The sequence below is a fragment of the Eublepharis macularius genome, chromosome 12 (assembly GCF_028583425.1).
Source record: "Eublepharis macularius isolate TG4126 chromosome 12, MPM_Emac_v1.0, whole genome shotgun sequence".
NCBI classification, from domain to species: Eukaryota; Metazoa; Chordata; class Lepidosauria; order Squamata; family Eublepharidae; genus Eublepharis; species Eublepharis macularius.
In genome coordinates, this window is record NC_072801.1 from 67,236,210 (window position 1) to 67,260,829 (window position 24,620).

Consider the following 24,620-nt stretch of genomic DNA (forward strand, 5'->3'; position numbering starts at 1 on the left):
ACCACAGGGCACTGTCTCTTCATCCCAAAGGAACTCAGTTGCCCTGATTTCTATGATGGTGCCATCTCCCATTTTGCAACAAAAACGTGATTTCAAATTCAATGAGCGTCTCTGGGTGGAAGGGTGGATGGTGCAGTATGAACTGCCTAAATGTTCCTTTAAAAAAGGAACAAAAGGAGATGAGTGATTTTCTTAGAGAGATGGCCAAAATGTGACAGTTTTAAGTTGATAGTCCATGGGAAGACATTCTACTGTCTTGAGGCTCAATAGTGATTAAGTGGTTGGACTGCCAATCAGTACTCTGCTGGTTGACTCCCACTACTGCCATGAGTTCTGCAGGTGGCCTTGGGTCAGCCAATCCTCTCAGCTCCAGCTCTCTGGGAGTATTGTTGGAATAATAATAATACTGACTTGGTTCACTGCTTGAGTGGAGCACTAATCTGTCTAGAAGAGCAGTATATAAGCACAGTAGTAGTAGTAGTAGTAGTAGTAGTAGTAGTAGTAGTAGTAGTAGTAGTAGTAGTAGCCAGGGCTTTTTTTCAGGGGGAACGGGGGGAAACGGAGTTCCGGAACCTCTAGAAAATGGTCACATGGCTGGTGGCCCCGCCCCCTGATCTCCAGACAGAGGGGAGTTTAGACTGCCCTCCTTGCAGGGCAATCAAAACTCCCCTCTGTCTGGAGATCAGGGGGCGGGGTCACCAGCCATGTGACCATTAATACACTGAGACCCGTTGGGTTGAATAATGACTTAGATCATTATCCGGAACAAACCGGATCTGTGAGTTGGGCATCAGGGCTCTGGTGGAGCCTTCTCTGTGCTTTAGTTTAACTTTCAACCACTAGGCTTGAGTTCATGGACTTTATTACCTTTAATGATGTTAAGAAATACAATATAGGCATTTAAATTTACTTGTTCATAATTTACCTTTGTGTTTGTTCACTTTATTAATAACCTTGAGTGATTGTTCATAATTTGAGCCACCCACTGATGTGGTTACACTGTTTGTGTTACCATTTTCTCCGAGGGAAACCCACTGAGTTCCACCACCTCTTTTCCCAGAAAAAAAGCCCTGGTAGTAGTAGTAGTAGTAGTAGTAGTAGTAGTAGTAGTAGTAGTAGTAGTTGTTATGGGTTAGACTTCCAATCAGTACCCTGCTAGTTCAACACCAACTACTGCCATGAGCTCGGCAGGCAACCAAGTGTAAACACCTACTCTCAGCTTCTCAGCTGTATTGTGGGGATGATAATAACACTGTGTTTGTTCACTGCTCTGAGTGGGGCACTAATTTGTCTAGAAGAGTCGTGTATGAGGACAGTTGTCATTAAAAAATAACAATAGAAATTGCATCTGTCGTACCTCAGTGGAAGGTGCTGCACTCCATGACTCCAGATGTGTTTATTGGGAGATGGTAGTAGGGACTGAATGTAAAATGTTGGAATTTAGGAATAAAGAGACATAAGTTTGCTTTCCAGTTTCATCTGGGACACCCATGGGTCTCCAACTGATCTGATGCTGTTGGTTGGGACCAACCTTGTGCCCAATAGCCAAAATAGCCCCAAAGGTGGCACAATGTGGTGGAGCTGTGATGGGGGGTCACGTTGTAAACTAGGTAGTGCAATGGCACCAGTATGCTCTTGTGAGGCTATACATATGCTTCTGAAGGCAAGGAGAGCATGTCCTTCAATGAAGAGTAAACTGAAAATGAGATATTTTATTAAATCTTGACGTTTCCTGCTGTAATCTTGAACTCCCCCTCCCCCTTAATTTTGAAAGAGGACAAAAATATACTCAAGCATATCCATACAGAGGCAAAACAAGTGTCATGAACAACACAAAATGCAATCAAGTGAAGGGACATCTTCCCTATGGTGAAAGGCATTTGGAGATTTTTTAGTTTAGAAAAATGGCTAAGGAAAAGAGAGAGCTGAATCTAGGCCATTTACACTAAGGGCCAAGCTACAAGTGACGAATGACACTTGAACGGCAAGTGTGTTTCTCCCTATTCACTTGCCCTCCACTCGATCCACTTGCCATTCAAGTGTCATTCGTCACTTGTAGCTTGGCCCTCAGTTAACTTTATTGTACCTGCACTTGCAGTTTTGTTTGTGCAAGATCTTGTGTAGCTGATTTCAAGGCACTATAATGTTTAGGAAGGACATTGCAAAAATCTTGTGCAAGCAGTACTGTGCAAAACCCTTTCTTCTTGGGCATCGTTAGATCCAAGCCACAGGCAAACCTTGGAGGATGCAATGGCCAGTATGTCAGGGACTCTTTCAATGCCCACGTGGCAAATATCTTGGTTTTCCCAGGACTTGAAACTCTCAGCATGGATGTTAAGGAACCCTGGGAAACACAAGTCTTAAGACTTCTTATACCAGGAAGGGAAGAAAGCATTGCAGAAATACAACCAGCCAGACTTCTCGGCTGCCATCACCAGGTACTGAGAAAGGGAAGAGACAATCCAATACCATTTTGTTCTCAACGGCATTTTGGAGAGAATGGGATAGTATACAGTTCATGTATGTTAGAAAATAATTATTCTGCATTGAGCTAATGAGAGTAAAACCATCCCTATGACGTATCTATCTAAGTAAATGATCACTACGTACAGCTAGCTCATATACAGAAATAACAACACTTGATTCTTGCATGTAATTATTTTTATTGCAATTTCTGGAACACACAAAAATCAAATCATTATCAGTGCCTGACAAAATAATGGATAATTAATTTTATTATACTTATTACAGAATGTATACTTCAAAACCCCCTGCACAAGTAAATGCTTGCTGTCATATTACAGTGCAGAAAAAAGTTGGAAACACTGAACAGGGAAAGACACCTTTCTTGCCAGCATTGATCATACTAGTTTTATCTCTTTGACGGGAACGGCAGGTGTCTTGCTTTACATTTCCTGTCCCTTTCCTTCTTTCTGCACTGCCACTTTTCTCTTCACAAATATTGTCTTTCTTCTCCATAACCTAAACAGTGCTTCTTTTACCTGATCATTCCTCAGACAGTAAATCATGGGGTTGAGAAATGGCGTTATGGCAGTGTAGAAGAGCGTTACGATCTTAGTGACATTTGAATCAGTTTCTTCACCTGGCATCACATAAATCCCTGCTACTGGGCCATAGTAAAGTGTTACCACTGCCAAATGGAATGATATGGTGGAGAAGGACTTCATCCGATTGCCTCGGCTAGAGTTTTTCATCAGGGTGAAAATCACAGAGCCGTAGGAGAGCACAACAAACACAATGTTTCCTAGTATCACCACAACATCCATGAAGATTAGACTAATGATGGGAGCGTTTGCTAGCGGGCTGCAAGCCAAAGACAGAAGGGGCCCAGGATCACACAAAAAATGGTCAATTTCATTGGGGCCACAGAAGGACATCTTGGAGATCAATGTCACTGGGACAACATATGCCAGGAAGCCAAGGACCCAAGAAGCAGTTACCAGGGCATAGGAAAAGTTTGGAGACATGATCTGTGGATAGCGCAGTGGGTGACAGATGGCCAAGTATCGATCCAAGGCCATGGAAGAGAGGAAGAAGCATTCAGTGGTGCCCAGAGAAAAGAAAATATAAAACTGAAGGAAGCAGGAATTGAAGGAAATGATCCCATATGAGGATGCCAGGTCGAAGAGCATCCGGGGCACAGTGGTTGTCACATAACACATCTCCAGCCAGGAGAAGTTGCTCAGCAAGATGTACATGGGAAGCTGAGGCAAGTGGGTGTCAAGATGCACCAGGGTGATGATGGTGATGTTCTCAGCCATGGCGAGCATGTAAAGAAGTGTGAAAAAGACGAGGAGCAGGAGCCGTTCCAGCTGCCCAACTTCAAAACCCAGCAAAATGAATTCCTGTATTCCTGTGGTCCTGTTGGCCAACTCCATCTGGAATCAGATAATTGAATCATCATTACATGCAATATCGAGTTGCTGTCTAGCTGGCTGTATCCATAGAAACATAAACAGTAAAGAGACATTCCATTTACTTTCCATTCAGAAGATATTTGGATTTTCACTTTGCAAAGATGGAGACTCAGAAAGAGCGAGTTATGCTGAAAGATAAGAGGTAAGCAACGACCTTCAAACATTTTAAAGATAGACATAAGTTTCTAGTAGTAAAGATAATAATATGATACAATGAGTGCTTTTGTGTAAGATGGCCGGGTGTCTTTGGACAGAACTGGAGTTTGTTGGAACTCATTGAAGACAATCACTTTGACTTAACAGGTAAGTAAATCATGTAGATACAACTGAGAATCCTAGAAAAACGCATTATCCCCCTTTCTTGCTCATAGGGAACTCTTTTCTTTTCCCTGATTTTATTATACATCCTTGTAAGAAATCCAATCCCTCCTCCCATTCAAGTTCTTTCCTCACTCTTTCTTGCCATTGTAATTGTTCCTATTGCCATACTTCAACAGTTTGATAGTGCTGTTCCGTCTATTCGAAAGGTAATCCAAAACGTTCTCTCAGAATTTGGGAGGCCTCCTGGAATCATTTAGAGGAGCTCATCTGTGGTGCTGGTAGTCCATGTGAAGGACTTTCAGCAAACAAAGAGTAGGCATGGGTGAGCAGCAACCTTTTTAAAGCTTCTGATAAATGTTTTGTGACTCTTGGGAACCTGTCCCTCAAGAACATGTCTGTATTCTCCAATACATCATCACTATAGAAACTGTTTGCTTTTCTGTGCTGCAGTGAAACATACTTCCGTTTAATTGTTTTCATGAATTCTCTGCTAAACATGGGCCGGTTTGAGCTATGACATGTACTGGTGGCATATACTGCAGAACCGCCTTTGGGAGGTGGTTCAGCGGGGGGTGGGGTGGGAGATATGATAGAAGAAAATTCCACTTAAAGAAGAAGAAATGACGGACACTTTGTCCTACACACATTTTTCCTAAAGGGAGACGTGCCACCACAGAATCCAAACAAAAGATCCTCCCTGCATGCAGAAAGCTAGTCTGTCAAGACCAAACTTGGACTAGGTTTCAACCATAAGGCACTGTCTTCTTCTCCCAATGGGACTCAGTGTCCTGATTTCAATGATGGTGCAATTTCCCATTTTGCAACAAAAATGTGATTTCAAATTCAATGAGTGTCTCTGGGTGGAAGGGTGGATGGGTCTTTGGTGCAGTATGAACTGTCTAAGTGTTCAAGAGAGTAGCCACAGCATTTTAAAATAGGAAACAACAGGAGACGAGTGATTTACTTAGAGATATGGCCCAAGTGCGACAGTTTGTCTATTTGTTTGTTTGTTTGTTTGTTTATTTATAGTCCACCTTTCTCATGGTGTGAGATTAGTACAGTCAGTTTCAAGGACATTTTCATAAACAATGCCATAGGATTAATAAGCACAAGTTTACGAAGACTTAGGACTTTTCCACACGCCCCAGCATAGTGCTAAATTCACAGAATTAGGGCGTTTCCCTGGCGCGATTTCTGACGTCATCGCACAACAGTTCTGTTTTCATAGCATGATGATGTCAGAAATCATGCCGGGAAGAAGCCCACGTTCGGTTAGTTTAGCGCTATGCTGGGATGTATGGAAGTGACCAAATTAGTCAGAATCCAACACAGGGTTGAAAAAATGCTGAAACAGAAAATAAGAAATTCTAGGACTGACATTAGACAACATGAAGCACAGGTAGCTCATAGGAGCACATATTTAAAACAACAGATAGTATGCAGGGCAAAATAGCATCAGAGACCCCCCCCCCCTACAATTCAAAAGTCTTTTTGAATAATTCAGTTTTCCATCATTTGCAGTAAGCTAGGAGAGTGGGAGCTCTCTTGACCTCCTCAGGCAGGCCGTTCCCCAGGGTGGGGGCCACCACAGAGAAAGCCCATGTACAAGTTGCTGTTGATTTTGCCCATGTGCATACTTGCTCCTGATAACAGTTATGCCACAGCGTTTTGCACAAATGGGAGTCTCCTACTTAACTTGGATGGGACATCTATTTATAGTGCTTCATAATGGTCAACCCTTGATGTTGGAGGAACTCATTAGCATAACTCATTAGCATATGTCATGCCCCCTGACATCACTGGAAGTGTGTCATTAACATAACTGATTTACCTATGCCACATCCCCTGACATCACCTATCCTGACTGTTTTGGTCCCAATCCTGGCCATTCAGGGCCGAAATTGGGCCCCAAATGGCAAAAAGGGGCTGAAAAGGGCCGAAAAGGGGCCCAAAATGGTCAGGACTGGGCTGCTGCTGAGTGAGAAAGTGATCCACCACCTATCAGAGGCCCGATCCAGGCCGTTTCAGCCCCAATCCAGGCCGAAATGGGCCCAAAATGGCCAAGTCAGGTGGGTGGGGCCACCTGACATGCGACCTCTTTGGGGAACTGCTGGAACTGCGTTCCTGTGCATTCCCCCTCAAAAAGAGCCCTGATTATAAGTGGTTGGTCTGCCAACCAATACTCTGCTGGTTTGACTCCCATTACTGCCATGAGTTCTGCAGGTGGCCTTGGGTCAGCCAATCCTCTCAGCTCCAGCTCTCTGGGAGTATTGTTGGAATAATAATAATACTGACTTGGTTCACTGCTGTGAGTGGGGCACTAATCTGTCCAGAAGAGCAGTTGTTGTTGTTGTTATGGGTTGGACTTCCAATCAGTACCCTGCTAGTTCAATACCAACTACTGCCATGAGCTCAGCAGGTGACCAAGTGTAAGCACCTACTCTAAGTCCCAGCTGCTCAGCTGTATTGTGGGGATGATAACAACACTGTGTTTGTTCACTGCTCTGAGTGGGGCACTAATCTGTCTAGAAGAGTCATGTATGAGGACAGTTGTCATTAAAAAATAACAATAACAATTGCATCTGTCGTACCTCAGTGGAAGGCGCTGCACTCCGTGACTGCAGATGTGTTTATTGGGAAATGGTAGTAGGGACTGAATGTAAAGTGTTGGAATTTAGGAATAAAGAGACATAAGTTTGCTTTCCAGTTTCATCTGGGACACCCATGGGTCTCCAACTGATCTGATGCTGTTGGTTGGGACCAGCCTTGTGCCCAATAGCCAAAATAGCCCCAAAGGTGGCACAATGTGGTGGAGCTGGCTGTGATGGGTGGTGCATGTTGTAAACTTGGTGATGCAGTGGCACCAGTATGCACTTGTGAAGCTATGCATATGCTTCTGAAGGCAAGGAGAGCATGTCCTTCAATGAAGAGTAAACTGAAAATGAGATATTTTATTAAATCTTGACATTTCCTACTGTAATCTTGAATTCCCCCTCCCCCATAATTTTGAAAGAGGACAAGAATATACTCAAGCATATCTATACAAATACAAAACAAATGTCATGATGAGCAACACAAAATGCAATCAAGTGAAGGGACATCTTCCCTTTGATGAAAAGCATTTGGAGATTTTTTTAGTTTAGAAAACTGGCTAAGGAAAAGACAGAGCTGAATCTAGGGCAATCATTCTGCTTGCGCAAGAGCTTTCATGCAAGCAGAAATGTAAGAAAAAGACAATGGTACCCATTTACACTAAGTTAACTTTATTGTACCTGCACTTGCATTTTGGTTTGTGCAAGAACTTGCGCAGCTGATTTCTGGGCACTATAATGTTTAGGAAGGGAGTTGCACAAAATCCTGTGCAAGCAGTACTGTACAAGACCCATTTATCTTTCTTCTTGGGCATCGTTACACATGCAAACTTTGGAGGATGCAAAGGCCAGTCTGTCAGGGACATTGGCAGTGCCCAGGTGCCAAAGATCTTGTGATAGGAGTTTTCCCAGGACTTGAAACTCTCAGCATGGATGTTAAGGAACCCTGGGAAACACAAGTCTCAAGACTCCTTATGTCAGGAAGGGAAGAAAGCATTGCAGAAATACAACCAGCAAGACTTCTCGGCTGCCATCACCAGGTACTGAGAAAGGGAAGAGACAATCCAATACCATTTTGTTCTCAACGGCATTTTGGAGAGAATGGGATAGTATACAGTTCATGTATGTTAGAAAATAATTATTCTGCATTGAGCTAATGAGAGTAAAACCATCCCTATGACATCTCTATCTAAGTCACTGATGATTACGTACATCTAGATCATATAGAGATATAACAGCTCTTGATTATTGCATGTAATTATTTTTATTGCAGTTTCTGGAACACACAAAAATCATATATTTGAGAGTGCCTTACAAAATAATGGATAATTAAATTTATTGTACTTATTACAGAATGTATACTTCAAAACCCCCTGCACAAGTAAATGCTTGCTGTCATATTACAGTGCAGAAAAAAGTTGGAAACACTGAACAGGGAAATGTACCTTTCTTGTCAGCATTGATCATATTAGCTTTATCCTTTTGATGGGAACGGCAGGTGTTTTGCTTTACATTTCCTGTCCCTTACCTTCTTTCTGCACTGCCACTTTTCTCTTCACAAATATTGTCTTTCTTCTCCATAACCTAAACAGTGCTTCTTTCACCTGATCGTTCCTCAGACAGTAAATCATGGGGTTGAGAAATGGTGTTATGGCCGTGTAGAAGAGCGTTACTATCTTAGTGACATTTGAATCAGTTTCTCCACCTGGCATCACATACATCCCTGCTGCGGGGCCATAGTAAAGTGTCACCACTGCCAAATGGAACGATATGGTGGAGAAGGACTTCATCCGATTGCCTCGGCTAGAATTTTTCATCAGGGTGAAAATTACAGAGCCGTAGGAGAGTACAACAAACACAATGTTTCCTAGTATCACCACAACATCCATGAAGATCAGACTAATGAGGGGAGCATTTGCTAGCGGGCGGCAAGCCAAAGACAGGAGTGGTCCAGGATCACACAAAAAATGGTCAATAACATTGGGGCCACAGAAGGACATCTTGGAGAACAATATCACTGGGATAACGTATGCCAGGAAGCCAAAGACCCAAGAAGCAGTTACCAGGACATAGCAAAAGTTTGGAGACATGATCTGTGGATAGCGCAATGGGTAACAGATGGCCAAGTATCGATCCAAGGCCATGGAAGAGAGGAAGAAGCATTCAGTGCTGCCAAGAGAAAAGAAAATGTAAAACTGAAGGAAGCAGGAACTGAAGGAGATGACCTTGTTGGACAATGCCAGGTCCAAGAGCATCCGGGGCACGGTGGTGCTCACGTAACAGATCTCCAGCCAGGAGAAGTTGCTCAGCAAGATGTACATGGGAAGCCGGGCCAGGTGGGTGTCAAGATGCACCAGGGTGATGATGGTGATGTTCTCAGCCATGGCGAGCATGTAAAGAAGTGTGAAAAAGACGAGGAGCAGGAGCCGTTCCAGCTGCCCAACTTCAAAACCCAGCAAAATGAATTCTTGAAATCCTGTGGTCCTGTTGGCCAACTCCATCTGGAATTAGATAATTGAATCATCATTACATGCAATATCGAGTTGCTGTCTAGCTGGCTGTATCCATAGAAACATAAACAGTAAAGAGACATTCCATTTACTTTCCATTCAGAAGGTATTTGGATTTTCACTTTGCAAAGATATGGAGTGATTCTGCACACGTTGGATAATGCACTTTCAATGCACTTTATCAATCGTTTGAGGTGGATTTTTTCCCCACACTTGAAAAAATCCGTTCCAAATGAGCTATAAAGAGGATTGGAAGTGCATTATCCAACGTGTGCGGAATCACTCATGGAGACTCAGAAAGAGCGAGTTATGCTGAAAGATAAGAGGTAAGCAACGACCTTCAAACGTTTTAAAGACAGACATAAGTTTCTAGTAGTAAAGATAATAATATGATACAATGAGTGCTTTTGTGTAAGATGGCCGGGTGTCTTTGGACAGAACTGGAGTTTGTTGGAACTCATTGAAGACAATCACTTTGACTTAACAGGTAAGTAAATCATGTAGATACAACTGAGAATCCTAGAAAAACGCATTATCCCCCTTTCTTGCTCATAGGGAACTCTTTTCTTTTCCCTGATTTTATTATACATCCTTGTAAGAAATCCAATCCCTCCTCCCATTCAAGTTCTTTCCTCACTCTTTCTTGCCATTGTAATTGTTCCTATTGCCATACTTCAACAGTTTGATAGTGCTGTTCCGTCTATTCGAAAGGTAATCCAAAATGTTCTCTCAGAGTTTGGGAGGCTTCCTGGAATCATTTAGAGGAGCCCAGCTGTGGTGCTGATAGTCCATATGAAGGACTTTCAGCAAACAAAGAGTAGGTATGAGTGAGCACCAACCTTTGAAAGCTTCTGATAAATGTTTTGTGACTCTTGGGAACCTGTCCCTCAAGAACATGTTTGTATTCTCCAATACATCATCACTATAGAAACAGGTTGCTTTTCTTTGCTGCAGTGAAATGTACTTCCATTTAATTGTTTTCATGAGTTCTCTGTTTGCTAAACATGGACCAGTTTGATCTACCAAATATACTGGTGGCATTGATAGTTTTGGGAGGCGGTTGTGTTTGAGGGGCGGATATGTGATTGAAGAAGATTCCTCTTAAAAAAGAATAAACGATGGACCCTTTGTCCTATGTTTTTCCTAAAGGGAAAAGTGCCACCACAGAACCCAAACAAAAGACGCCCCCCCCCCCACATACAGAAAGCTAGTCTGTCAAGACAAAACCTGTACTAGGTTTCAAGCACGGCACAGGTCCCTGTCTTCTTCTTCCAATGCGACTCAGTGTTCTGATTTCTATGATGGTGCGATTTTCCATTTTGCAACAAAAATGTGATTTCATAATCAATGAGTATCTCTGGATGGAAGTGGGGATGAATCCTTGGTCCAGTGTGAACTGCCTGAATTCAGGAGAGTAGCCACATCTTTTAAAAATAGGAAACAACAGGAGTTGAGTGATTTACTTAGAGATATGGCCCAAGGGTGACAGTTTAAGGCTATTTATTTATTTATTTTTATAGTCCACCTTTCTCAGCGATTTCACAGTGTGAGATTAGTACACTCAATTTCCAGGACATTTCCATAAACAATGCCATAGAGTAAATAAACACAAGTTTACAAAGACATAGGTCATTTCACATGTCACAGCATAGTGCTCAACTCTCAGGCCATTTTCCTGGCATGATTTCTGACATCATCACGGCACATTTTTGTTCTCGTGGCACGATGACATCAGAAATTGTGCCATGAAGATGTCCTCATTCTGTGAGTTTAGTGCTATGCCGAGATGTGTGGAAACGACCAAACACTTAATAAGAACCCAACACAGAGTTGAAGAAATGCTGAAACAGAATATAAGCAATTCTAGTACTGACTTTAGACCACATGAAGCACAGGCAGCTCACTGAAGAACATATTTAAAACAGGAGATAGTATGCAGGGCAACTTAGCGATAAAGTCTATGGCCCTTAACTCTTTAGTGAAGCATCTGAGACCCCCTCCCCACAATACTAAAGCGTTTTGGAATAATTCAGCTTTGTATCGTTTGCAGAAAGCTAGGAGATTGGGAGCTCTCCTGACCTCCTCAAGCAGGCCGTTCCACTGGAGATGACGGTGTCCGTCCCTATTGGTGTGTTGAACTGTATACATGAAAGAATAGAGGCGTCTAGGAGAGTTGGAGAGTAAACACGCTGTGGTGGTTTGTGTACAGCTCCCTGAGGAAGTGGTTGTATGAAACAAGCTGAGTCAACCGGCGCTTGTAGGGGCCGGGGCCCCCCTGGGGGGGGGCCCTTCCTTTTTGGCACTCCACCTCACGACACCGTCATCTCCAGTCTCTGCTCCCCCTGCTGGGAGCTTCTCTCTCCGTCCAGCCTTTGGGAACCCTCAACCTTTCCCGCCTGCCAGCAGAGATTCTCAGTGTGGAATATTTGGGAGAATTCTTGAGTAAAGGATGTTGATTCAGACTTTGCTTTGATCACTGAGACTGGGTTGAGGGGATACAGCATCATTGCATCACCTACATTTATTGATTGTGGTTTGCAGAGGACTGTACATTATTATTCTACTGTAGATTGAATTAATTGACACTGTACTATTGTATACTTGAGAATCTTTATTCTGTAGTTTACATAAATTATTTTCTGATAATTGTGTACCCACATGTTTCATATTGTGTAGCCACGGTCTCTCGCTGTTTTTCACTCCTGATAACAGTCATGCCGCAGCGTTTTGCACCAATTGGAGTCTCCTACTTAACTTGAATGGGACACCTATTTATAGTGCTTCATAATAGTCAAGTCTTGATGTTACAATTTCATGGATCTAGGTGGCCAGGTCAGCCATGTTGAGGTAAAAAGCCATCTTCCAAGCTAGGGTGAGGTAGGGTGAGGTTGTAAAAGGCATTTATGTGGCTGCCTTAATTTGTTTTTCTTTTGGTAGCACTACTTTTCTACTGTCTTGTGGCTCAATAGTGATTAAGCGATTGGGTTGCCAATCAACATTCTGCTGGTTCGATTCCCACTACTGCTATGAGCTCAGCAGGTGGCCTTGGGTCAGCCACTCCTCTCAGCCCCAGCTCCCCGCTTTATTGTGGGGATAATAACACTGACTTTGTTCACTGCTGTGAAGGGGGCACTATTCTGTCTAGAAGAGTGGTATATAAGCACAGATGTTATTAAAAATAGCAATACAAATGGATGTGTAGTTCTTCAGTGGAAAATGCTGGACTACGTCTCTACTGAGAGATGGTACTAGTGAGTTGTGCAGGGACTGGATGTAGAGTGTTGGAATTAGGAATAAAGATATATAAGTTTGATGTATTGTAAGGAACTACAATGCCAAGACCACGGCAATACAGCCCGGAAAACCCCCAACAACCATATATAAGTTTGCTTTCCAGTTTTGATCTGGGATACCCCTGGGTCTCCAACTGATCGGATGCTGTTGGCTGGGACCAGCCTTGTGCCCAACAGCCCCAAAGGTGGCACAATGGGTTGGAGCTGGCTGTGATTGTGGTACATGCTGTAAACTTGGAGGTGCAACATCCCCAACGTGCACTTTTCTGCCATGCCTATCCTTCTACAGACAAGGATAGCATGTTGTTGAATGAAGAGTAAATTAGATCTTTTAAAAAGTCTTGAAATTTCCTGGTAACCTTGATCATGCCCCCACCTTAAATAATTTTGAAAGAGGACAAAAATAGATCCAAGCATATCCATACAGTGTCAAAGCAAATGTCATAAGCAACACAAAATGCAATCAAATGAAGGGACCTCTTCCCTATGAGGAAAGGCATTTGGAGATTTTTAGTTTACAAAAATGGCCAAGGAAAAGATAGAGCTGAGGCCAGCGCAAAAGTTCTACTTGTGCTAGAGCTTTCATGCAAGCAGAAATGCCAGAAAAAGACTGTGGTAGTCAATTTGTATTAAGTTAAATTTATTGTATTTGCACTTGCATTTCTGTTTGTGCAAGATGTTTTGCAAGTGATTCCTGTCTGGGCACTATAATGTTTAGGAAGGAAATTGCTAGCCATTGAATGAAATCTTGTGCAAGCAGAACTGTGCCGAACCCATTTATCTTCTTTGGCCTCATTGGATCCAAGACACATGCAAACCTTGGAGGATGCAATGGCCAGTATGTCAGGGACTCTGGCAATGCCCAGAGTTTCCCCAGGATTTGAAATCCTTAGTATGAATGTAAGAAACGCTGGGAAACATAAGTCTTAAGACTCCTTATGCCAGGAAGGGGAAGAAAGCCTTGCAGAAATACAACCAGCCAGACTTCTCCACTGCCCTCACTGAGAAAGGGAAGGGACAATCGAGCACTATTCTGTTCTCAGTGGCATTTTGGGGAGAATAGGACAGTACTCGTTTCAAACACAAAGAAGTAGTTTTCTGAATTTCAGAAAATACTTGTTCTATATAGAGCTAATGATAGTAAAACCATCTCATTACCAACAACTAGATCATATAGAGAAATGACCGTGTAAATACACATGGGCACGATCCACAAAAAAAACAAACCATGAGGTTTGTGGTTTGTGGCGTTTTTACGAACCAAGACCCAGGAACTCCCACAAACTGGGGCAAGTTCACGAACCAGTTTGTGGTTTGTGGGGTTTAAATGCCCCTTTCCAGATGCTTAACAGCTGCATGAAAAGGGGCATTTGATAGTTTAAAGGGCCGCGGTGGCCATTTGAGGGGTGGGAAGGCCGTTTTTGGCCTCTGCTGCTCTGTGGGCCCATGCAGCAGTGGAAGAGACCAAAAACGGCCTTCCCGCCCCTTATGGGAGACGGGGGAGGAGGCCGCAGGCCCGCAGGGTGGCTGGAAAAGGTAAGTGTGGGGCTGAGGCTGGGGGCTGGGGGGGCAGGAGTTTGGGCCATTTAAAGGGCCCTCCTACTTGCAAGCGGCAGGTCCTTTTAAAGTATCAGCTGGCAGGCGGCGAGGGGTGGGAAATAGCCATTTAAACTTTGCAGTGGCACGGGGGGGGGGGAATAGCCATCAGCTTTGCATCAGCATGGAAAGGAGCATTGCCCTTTAATACGAACCAAATGAACCAGTAGACCAGTTCGAGGAAAGGAGCTTCCACGAACCACTGGTTCGCGAACCACAAAGCGGGTTGGTTCATGAATTCTTTTTTGGTTCGTATTTAGGTTCGTGCCCATCTCTACATGTAAGCCCTGTGAGGTAATTGGTTTAGCCCAGTAGGTCAGAGTCAGTAGCTAGAGTCAGGCTGCTGAGGAAGAAGCTGGTTGCTGGGGAGCTTGATAACAATTAATGGGTTCTTATCACCTTGAACAGGTAATCAGAAATATTGTCTGTGAACACTAGTGACTAAAAGTGGTATATATGTATTGTGCTTGGTCAGTGCTATTCCTGGGATTGTATTGTTCTTGCAGGGTTGTAGTTCCCCAAGAAGAGGACAGAAGCCTGGGTTCAGTTGCTTCATAATTGGAAGGATTGTGACAAAGGACTCACCTAGTGGGATCTGACAAGTTGAACTAGCTTATCTTGATTGGTTTCCAAAGATATTGTTGGCTCAAAGTTCTGTTTTTGTAGCACTTATGAGTTTGATTAAAGAAAAAGAAAAAATAGTTGTATTGTTCTAACTTGAAAGGTTTGGTGAAAAATGAAATTTTTCTTAACTTAAAATTGTGTGAAAGTTTCCTTCCTAAATTAGCCCCATAGGACTCATACAATAAAAGATACAACGACATTTAATTTTTGCATGTAATTTTTTATTGCACTTTCTGGAACACACAAAAACCATGTCATAGAGGATGCCTTAGAAAATAATGGATGATTAATTTTATTTTACTTATTACAGAATGTATAGTTCAAAACCATCTGCACAGTAGTCCAGCGGAAATGTTTGCTGTTCTATTAAAGTGATCAAAGGAGCTGGAAACACTGAACAGGGAAGGGTACCTTTCTGGCCTAACATTGATCAGACTCACTTTATCTCTTTGATGGGAAAGGTGGGTGTTTTGTTCTACATTTCCTGTCCCTTTCCTCCTTTCTGCACTGCCACTTTTCTCTTCACAAATATTGTCATTCTTTTCCATACCCTAAACAGAGCTTCCTTTACCTGATCATTCCTCAGACAGTAAATCATGGGGTTGAGAAATGGAGTTATGGCAGTGTAGAAGAGTGTCACTATCTTAGTGACATTTGAATCTGTTTCTCCATCTGGTATCACATACATCCCTGCTAAAGGCCCGTAGTAGAGTGTCACCACTGCCAAATGGAAGGATATGGTGGAGAAGGACTTCATCCGATTGCCTCGGCCAGAATTTTTTATCAGGGTGAAAATCACAGAGCCATAGGAGAGCACAACAAACACAATGTTTCCTAGTATCACCACAGCATCCATGAAGATCATACTAATGAGGGGACCATTTGTTAGCGGGGGACAAGCCAAAGACAGGAGTGGCCCAGGATCACACAAAAAATGGTCAATAACATTGGGGCCACAGAAGGACATCTTGGAGATCAATGTCACTGGGACAACGTATGCCAGGAAGCCAAGGACCCAAGAAGCAGTTACCAGGGTATAGCAAAAGTTTGGGGACATGATCTGTGGATAGCGCAGTGGGTGGCAGATGGCCAAGTATCGATCCAAGGCCATGGAAGAGAGGAAGAAGCATTCAGTGCTGCCAAGAGAACAGAATATATAAAACTGAAAGAAGCAGGAACTGAAGGAGATGACCTTGTTGGACAATGCCAGGTCCAAGAGCATCCGGGGCACGGTGGTGCTCACGTAACAGATCTCCAGCCACGAAAAGTTGCTCAGCAGGATGTACATGGGAAGCCGGGCCAAGTGAGTGTCAAGATGCACCACTGTGATAATGGTGATGTTCTCAGCCATGGCAAGCATGTAAAGAAATGTAAAAAAGATGAGGAGCAGGAACCATTCCAGCTGCCCGACTTCAAACCCCAGCAAAATGAATTCCTGAACTGTGGTTCCATTGGCCAGTTCCATCTGAAATTAGATAATTGAATTATCATTACATGCAATGTGCTGTTGTCGTCTATCTATCTGTATCCATAGAAGGAGAAAAGCTTAAGAGATGCGACATTCTGTTAGGGAAGGGGACCATCACTTCCCGAGTTCTTGTTTCTGCAGATTATGTGCAATTATTCATCAAAATATATTTTTCCTCTGTGTCCTTATAAGTTATGAAATTTAAACATTAATCACTAGGAATGTACTTTGAGTAATGTAATCTCCAGTGTAGGGTAGGATTGGCATTACTACTAGGAAATGGTCACCGAAGATCCAATCTCCAAACCTCACAGGTAAAAATAGGTCAGTGGTTATTTATTTTTCCCATCACCTGCCAAATATTTGGCAAAGCAATTCAGGCAAGACTGAAGGTCCTCCATCAGAGGATGCTGATTTTAGAAAGTATTTAATGACCCCCACTGCTACAGGGACCCTGATCTTGATGGCCCAGGCTAGCCCAGTCTTGTCAGCTCTTGGAAGCTAAACAGGGTCGGCCCTGGTTAGAAATTGGATGGGAGACCACCAAGCAAGTCCAGAGTTGCTTCACAGAGGCAGGCAATTGCAACCCCCCCACCCTCTGTTCCTCTCTTGCCTTGAAAATCCTAAGGGGTTGCCTTAAACTGCCTGCAATTTGATAATACTTTCAACCACTAGAAGGGTAGATGAGAGGCAGGCTGGAGGGGGGAAGAAGGAACTGATATGTATCAATTAATGAGAGAGATTAAAATGTGCAACGCAACCAACCTCGACGTTTAACAAAACAATTCAGTCCTATTCAGCATCAGTTTGAGGTAAGAGACTTACAAAATAAAAAAAAATGCCATCAGAATCGGAGGCTCTGAAAAGCATATCATATCTTTATCAAGTATGTTTTCACCATTTTCCAGAATACATGAGAAGAAACTAACTGTGTTGAATTTATCACGAATTCATTTTGTCTTGTTTAATGCAGTGTGTGGCTGGAGTGATATCAGGTATAAAATGAGCACATGGAACAGGACCCCCCCCCCAAAAAAAAACCCTGAAAGGATGAGCCATTATAGCAGCACAAGCAAGCTAGACTAAAAGTTTCTATTGCGTGCGAAAGTGTACAAATCCTAGATTTCCTTATTTTTCTAGGATGCAGAATAAATGATGTTGCCAACCTCTGGTGGGGCCTGAGGGTCTTCTGGAATCATTCTCAACTGATCTCCAGACAGAGATCAGTTCACCTGGAGAAAACAGCACTTTCAGAGGGCAGACTCTATGGTATTCCATAGCGTCTAAGCAAACTCTTTCTCCAAATTCCCTCAAAGGCATCACACCCAAATCACCAGGGATTTCTTGGACTGGGGTTGGCAACCCTAGCAAAAAAGCAGTTGTAATGAGATGCAGTGATATGCAGTGGAAAACTGTACACAAATCTCACTCTGGAAAGCAAAATAAAAACACCCAAAGATAAAACTGATGCAAAAAAGGGTAATCAAGTTGGATGTTTATATTGAACTCAGACACAGATTCTATGAATGCTGCAGTCTAATTACCTTCTGAGGGATCTTAGAATAAATTGCAAATGAGTCATAGAATTACAAATGGAGCATAGAAAGCAAGTGGAATGACTCTTCTGCTTTGTAATGATTTTCTATAACTCTGTAAGGAACTCCTAAAAAACCCCAAAGGAAGATTTCTTTTGCTCAAGGGACAATTAGAAGGTAAAATACTGACATTAATATCAGTCTGTATTCCATATGTAAGTTAATGCTTTGACTCAGATAAGTTTTAATAAAAAATATCTAAATCCATCTCTCTCTCTCTCTCTCTCCCTCTCCCCCCCCCCCCCGCCCCGCCCCTCTCTCTCTCAATCCCCATTCTGGGCTGTGAAGTTCATCAAATCCTTCAAAGAGGAAAATTTAGCAGTAAGCCTCCAAGGAAAGATCTCAGTACAGCCTTTCACAGATGCTTCAATAAATCCCCCTCCCTCAAACATTTAACTACAGAAATGACAGCATTCTTCCCATCATTTAGAAAAACAACATCTAAATTATACTTGGAGAATGTTACCTTCCGATGAAACAGACTATAATTTTATTGACACACGTCTCATTCCTGCTTAGGTCTGATACTAACTCTCGAAGTCATTAGCAAATAAGTGACATTATCAGAAGTTGGATCAAGAATAGGGTCAGATGTTGCACAAACAATATGGATATTCATTTTATGGGAATAAGGAAGGGTAGGGGTCCTATTGGACACACAGAGAGCAATCTTCTGGAGGTCTACTCAGAATCCTACTCATGCCTATTTAATAGGACTTACTCCCAGAAAAATGTTCTTAGAATTACATTGTCACATAGCAGAGTTACACCCTTCTAAGGGCCAAGCTACAAGTGACGAATGACACTTGAACGGCAAGTGGATTGAGTGGAGGGCAAGTGAAGAGGGAGAAATACACTTGCCATTCAAGTGTCATTCGTCACTTGTAGCTTGGCCCTAAGCTTACACTATTTGCTAGTGAAAACAAACAGTGGCAAAAGAACTGTGTGTGGAAATTAGAAGCTATTTCAATTTAAAGCACTGTGTTTGCCAGCTCATATAGTGTTGTATGCTCTGGAACTGGTATTGTTGGCAAAATGCATTAATTTTGGCAAAGGGAGAGAGAGGGAGAGAGACAGAAGAAAGTAATGTACTGACCAAAATACTTGAACTGGATTCCAGGCACAAACAGACAAGCAGTAATAAAGTTTACAGTTGTGGTTAAATGAAAAACACAAACTCCTCACAGCACTGCTTTATTTACTAGAGTTATGTAAGAAGGAATCATATTCAATACTGCCAGACAGCCCCAATTGTTTCTAAATCCAGTAAAGATGACTCCTCAACATGCTGCTATAAATCATTCTCAGTCGGTGGTGGTTTGTGGCTTCTTTCAGTCCACAAAACCAATAATTCCTTTAAAATTCCTTTCTTTGATTTTTCTATGGACCTGTGACTGAAGGGCTCTGTAAGGAAAGAATCTAGCTTCTCAGTTGTTCAATACACTGAACAAGAGACCCTTCGCAGGGGCAGGCGGAGACCTCCACTCGTTTTTTTAAAAAAGAGAGACCCCATTTTCCAGGGATATAGAAAATGGTATGACAGTGTGCATATTTAAGGGCAGCAGGCTGTCTTTGAATGAAACTAGAATGTGTAGAGTCTATTTAAAGGAAAGCCTTTTGACTTAGCAATTAAGTAAAAAATTATGAATGTGGTTGAGAATCCTGGGAAATAACTCACGAGCCTTCAGTTTTACTAGTCGGAATCTCTCTTTCTAGCCATGACTTTGTTACGAATCTTGTCATTTCCTTTAAGAAGCCCGAGTGGTTTTTCTGGATTCTGTCATGTATTCAAGTTCCCACCTCAGTCTCCTTTGCCGTTTGTAATGGCTCCCATTACTGTACCTCAAGAGCTTTGAAAGTTCTGCTCCATCCAGTAGAAAAGGCATCAGAAATGTTCTGTCAGAATGTGGGAGAGAAACCTATTGTGGCTTCCTTTAATCTTATGCCTTGGCACTGATGCTCCATGTGACAGGCTTGCTACAGAGAAAGAGTGGGCATGAGTGACTGTCAACAACTGAAAAGCTTCTGATAAACCTTTGGGGGCCTTGGGGGATCCTATCCCTCAAGAACAATATCATTAACCGCCAAGAAGTCATCGCTTCTGATACAGGCTGCCTCCCTTGGCCTCTGGGAAACAAACATCATTTCCTCAGGCAATCATTTTCCTTAGTTTTCTCTTCGCAAAACATGGACTGCTTTGAGCAATCAAATATGCTGACCGAGTTGATTGGTTGTTGAGGAAGCATTTGGAGCTTTTTAGTTTAGAAAAAAGACATGACTGGGAAAAGGCATATACAATTTTTGCCTTTACACTAGACCTGGGAGTCATCGCGTTGCGTTGATGGACTATCAGTGGAGGCTGGTCCATTAGGACCAATGGGACAGTGTCCTGCCAGCTCAGGCTGCCCCCTGCCTGCTTTTCCCTTCCTCCTTATTGTCCTTCACAGACAATCCATGGGGTGGCAGGCTGGCAGCTAAGTTACTTTTGGCTTTGTTTAACTCAGCACTGCAAGCAAGTCACTTCCTAAGGCTACCAACCTCCTCAGGGGGCCTGAGGATCACCGAAATTACAAATGATCCCCAGACTACAGAGATCAATTCCCCTGGAGACAATGGCCGGGAGGGGGGGGGGAGATTTTATGGTAACATTGGTTGTTGTGGGTTTTCCGGGCTGTATTGCCGTGGTCTTGGCATTGTAGTTCCTGACGTTTCGCCAGCAGCTGTGGCTGGCATCTTCAGAGGTGTAGCACCAAAAGACAGAGATCTCTCAGTGTCCAATGTTTATGGTAACACATTCCCGCTGAGCTCCCTCCCCTCTCCGGGGACCATCTCCAAATCTCCAGGATACCCTAACCAGATGTTGGCAACTGTACTACAGAAGCAGTGGACTTTTCACTTTAAGCCAGGTCCATTCATATTAGTATGTTGGGCAGAGAGCTATCCTTATCCCTGATTGGTCATTCGTACATTGAACAGAGAGCTGTCCTTATCCCTGATTGGTCAGTGGATCCATAAAACTCCTTTAACCAGACCTGTCAATCTTTTTTCATTCCCAGAGTGGAAGAAGGAGGGGAAAAGTTAACCAACTGAGGGCTCTGTCAGATGGAGAAATTTGATGGCTACAAAAGACACAATGCCCAGTGTACTGCCTCTTTAAAGCTGCTCCCCCTCCTTCCCCTCTATTCACAATAGAAGGAATACAGTGTTTGTGTGTGTTGAATAAAGGAGGAATTATATCCAATTAAACGGTGATGAACGAAAGGTAAACTGCACCTGCTTTCATTCATTTTTGTTCCCCATATCTCTGAAAAAAAGGTGATAGGACTACTGAAAGTCTCTTTTATGGAATCAGCAAGCTGTAATATGTTTTGGGCTGTTTGCATGATAGAAGGAATGCCTTCAACTGCTTCAGTGGGCCAAAGGCCTCCTTGCTTTGTGCAACTTTGCAACATGGAAAATGAATTCTTGAGTGAGGGTTTTAGTGAGTGCTGGGTCAAGTTGGGACCTGTGCTGTTCATATCCTTCTTTGTATCATAAACCTTACTCTTCTGATTAGTGTGTTGAGTAGCGAGTTTTAGAGAAGGGGAGGGCATAGCAGGCTTTCTCTCCTAAAGTAGTTGCAAACCCAGCTGCGAAAGGAGAGGTTGTTTTAGGGCAACACATGCAGAGGGATTGGGATTCCACTTTTGTGCAACTGAAGAAACATGTATAGATTGTATTCTATAAGCAGTTGTCTTCTTCCGTAGTGTTGCAAGGGAGCTGGAAAGAGGCAAATTGAAGCCAATTAATGGGCAGCCAAAGGAGGGACTGCAGTGTGGGAAGAATAAGCATTCACCACCTAGTTCTTGATAATAACCGAGCTGCAGTATTCTGCCAGGATATCTTAAACAATTGGGATGGTTATGAATTGGTTGATTTAATTAGAGCAGAGAAGTTTGCCATTGTCACCAGTGCTTATGGATACAAAGCCCCCTCTAGGGCAGGAATCCTGCACCTCCTGTTTCCCACTGCTGCCTGAAGCAGACAGCATGATGTCACTTCAAGGAAAAACCCAGGTGTGACTTCAGTCCTCTCTAGGAATTGCCAGAAACTCTATGGTTTCTGGAGATTTCTAGAGAGGTGTGATGTCATTTCTGAGTTTCAGAAGTGATGTCATGCCATTGCTGAGGGCACCCCACATTTGTCCCCATCTTCACAGTCTCCTGATGGTTGCCATACCAAGTCTGGCAACCATATCACTGCTTCACAGCTCTTCCAGTGAGTTCTAGAACATGCTCTGTGAGATTCAGTATGAATTTTCTGCCAGCATCGTTCTAGACATCTCCCAGCCCTCTTTAGGCCACTGAGCTCCGTGGTAAACCAAGTGGTCAGATTCTGCTCCAAGGATGGGAGAGGTTGACAAGGGGCAACCTTGTTAATATCTTCCAGGAGCTTCGTGTTGCAAGCTACCATCGCAGCCTCAACAGAGCTCGTGTTTGGAATCCTAAAATTCCCCAGAGCATTTTGGAATCCAGTAGGATCCACCAGCCCCCATGGGCAAACCATTTTAACCACCCCACCCCCATCTGATTGTTTTTGATGCATTTCATAGAACGTACCAAAAATCCACAACGGTCATATCATAGAACAGATAATCCATTTTATTTCATTTATTATATTGTGTATACTCCAATGTAATATGAATAGAAAGCATTCCACTTAAACTGTTTTGCACTTTTTACAAATGACTGGATCAAACCTGCTTTTCCACTGGCAATAAAAGGAGGAGGGAGCCCCATTTGTCCACAAAAAAGCCTATGTTGTGTGAAATGGGACCTGCATGGACAAAAACTACAAGTGTTGGACACAAGAAGAGAAATGTTGTGACTAGATCTAACCTTCCCATTCTCAAAATGAGAAGAAACCAGTTCTGAGGGAATGCTAAGAGACTGTTAAGGTCCTGCCCAACCCCTTTCCAAGCTTAGTTTTTGGTCAACCTGAGAGGGTAATAATACAGACAGTAAGAAAAGAAGCCCCTTGTCCAACTGGGAATACATCGATATTATCCTTTCTACCACTTATTTTGCTGCTTTGTTTATGTCCTTCTGTACTATCTTCATTTTATCCTGTTTCCTTTCTCTTCAGAAAACTCACCTTTCTCCTCCGCAGTCTTCCTATGGCATCCCTCACCTGATCGTTCCTCAGACAGTAGATCAGGGGGTTGAGAAAGGGTGTCACAGTAGTGTAGAAGAGAGTTACTGCCTTAGTGATCTCTGACTGACTTTCCCTGCTTGGAATTACATACATTCCAGCTATAGGGCCATAGTAAAGGGTCACCACCACTAAGTGGAAAAATATGGTAGAGAAGGCCTTCATCCGACTGCCTCGGTTAGAGGTTTTCAACAGGGTAAGAATCACAGCACCATAGGAGAGCACAACAAAGAAGAAATTGCCTAGAATGATCAGAGCATCGGCAACAATTTGACAGAGGAGAGGAATGTTTCCTACTGGAGGGCAAGCCAAGGACAGAATTGGCCCAGGGTCACACAAAAAATGGTCAATGATGTTGGGGCCACAGAAAGATAACTTGGAGATCAAAAGCACTGGCAAAACCTGCCATAGGAAACCAAGGATCCAACAAGCAGCCACCAGAGCATAGCAGAAATCGGGGGTCATAATTTGTTGGTAGCGTAGTGGGTGACAGATGGCCAGGTACCGATCCAAGGCCATGGCTGAAAGATAGAAATCTTCAGTGGAGCCAAAAGAGAATAAAAGGTAGTACTGAAGGAAGCAGTTTCTGAAGGAGATGATCCCTTGAGGGGATGCCAAGTCAAAGAGCATCCGGGGCACAGTGGTCGTCACATAACACATCTCTAGCCAGGAGAAGTTGCTCAGTAGGATGTACATGGGAAGCCGGGCCAAGTGGGTGTCTAGAAGCACCACTGTGATAATGGTGATGTTCTCAGCCAAAGTGAGCATGTAGAGAACGGTGAAAAAGATGAAAAGCAGAATCCGCTTCTGCTGTACAGCTCCAAATCCCAGCAAAATGAATTCCTGCACCCCACTCCCATTGGCTAACTCCATCTGGAATCATATAATAGAACCACCAAGACATACCGTAAGCAAGACTCATCTGCATCAGTTTCTATTGAAGGAGAGAGACGGCACAGAGTGCCATTTCGGGTTGTCAATAGGGCAATCCCCCTACCCTCTTCTTTCTAATCACACGAGATTATAACTCGGAAGTGATTCGTTTTCAGATCCTTTATATATTATGGTCCTGACATGGATGGTCCAAACTAGCCTGATGATCTCAGAAGCTAAGCCAAGTTAGTAATTGGATGAGGGACCATCAAGGAAGTCCAGAGTCTCTATGTAGGCACAGGCACAGGCAACCAACCCTGTTCATCTCCTGCCTTAAAAACTCTATGATGTCACTACAAGTCAGCTGCAACTAGGTGGGGCTTTACAGACACACACATATATAAAAAGCTTCTTCATTCTTTATAAGGTAGTTTATACTGGCATGCATCCAAAAGCAGGACGTTAATTTTTGCTGGGCTTGCCACCCCACGTCCCTCTGAAATCTCCCTCCTTCCACACTTTTTACCATACCTTGAAATGGCATAAAGTCGACTCCTGCAAGCCCAATATTTTGCCTAAAACTAACAATATTTTGCCTAAAACTAATTCTCTGTGTTTGTA

At 43.1% G+C, this 24,620-nt stretch overlaps 4 protein-coding genes across 4 annotated transcripts; all 4 read right to left on the reverse strand.

Moving 5' to 3' along the window:
- Window positions 1-2,906: 2,906 nt before the first annotated feature.
- LOC129339580 (olfactory receptor 11G2-like) lies at window positions 2,907-3,899 on the reverse strand. The gene has a single exon (XM_054994161.1). It carries the CDS (start codon window positions 3,897-3,899, stop codon window positions 2,907-2,909), a length of 993 nt encoding a protein of 330 aa, XP_054850136.1.
- Window positions 3,900-8,358: 4,459 nt separating this feature from the next.
- LOC129339581 (olfactory receptor 11G2-like) lies at window positions 8,359-9,351 on the reverse strand. The gene has a single exon (XM_054994162.1). It carries the CDS (start codon window positions 9,349-9,351, stop codon window positions 8,359-8,361), a length of 993 nt encoding a protein of 330 aa, XP_054850137.1.
- A 5,997-nt stretch (window positions 9,352-15,348) lies between these two features.
- Window positions 15,349-16,338, reverse strand: LOC129339583 (olfactory receptor 11G2-like). Its single transcript, XM_054994163.1, has one exon. The coding sequence runs from the start codon at window positions 16,336-16,338 to the stop codon at window positions 15,349-15,351; it is 990 nt and encodes a 329-aa protein (XP_054850138.1).
- A 5,318-nt stretch (window positions 16,339-21,656) lies between these two features.
- On the reverse strand, window positions 21,657-23,999 carry LOC129339584 (olfactory receptor 11G2-like). The gene is made up of 2 exons (XM_054994164.1): window positions 23,070-23,999; window positions 21,657-21,695 (listed from the first exon to the last, which is right to left on the reverse strand). The coding sequence occupies exons 1-2, from the start codon at window positions 23,997-23,999 to the stop codon at window positions 21,657-21,659; spliced, it is 969 nt and encodes a 322-aa protein (XP_054850139.1).
- Window positions 24,000-24,620: the final 621 nt, after the last annotated feature.

Excerpts from the sequence above, each read along its gene's own strand:
- LOC129339583 (XM_054994163.1), bottom strand. The coding sequence starts at position 16,338 with ATGGAACTGGCCAATGGAACCACAGTTCAGGAATTCATTTTGCTGGGG.
- LOC129339580 (XM_054994161.1), bottom strand. The coding sequence starts at position 3,899 with ATGGAGTTGGCCAACAGGACCACAGGAATACAGGAATTCATTTTGCTG.
- LOC129339581 (XM_054994162.1), bottom strand. The coding sequence starts at position 9,351 with ATGGAGTTGGCCAACAGGACCACAGGATTTCAAGAATTCATTTTGCTG.
- LOC129339584 (XM_054994164.1), bottom strand. The coding sequence starts at position 23,999 with ATGGAGTTAGCCAATGGGAGTGGGGTGCAGGAATTCATTTTGCTGGGA. Across the intron at positions 21,696-23,069 it reads GAAGACTGCGGAGGAGAAAG|CTCCCTTGCAACACTACGGA; the intron begins GTGAGTTTTCTG and ends GCCTCTTTCCAG.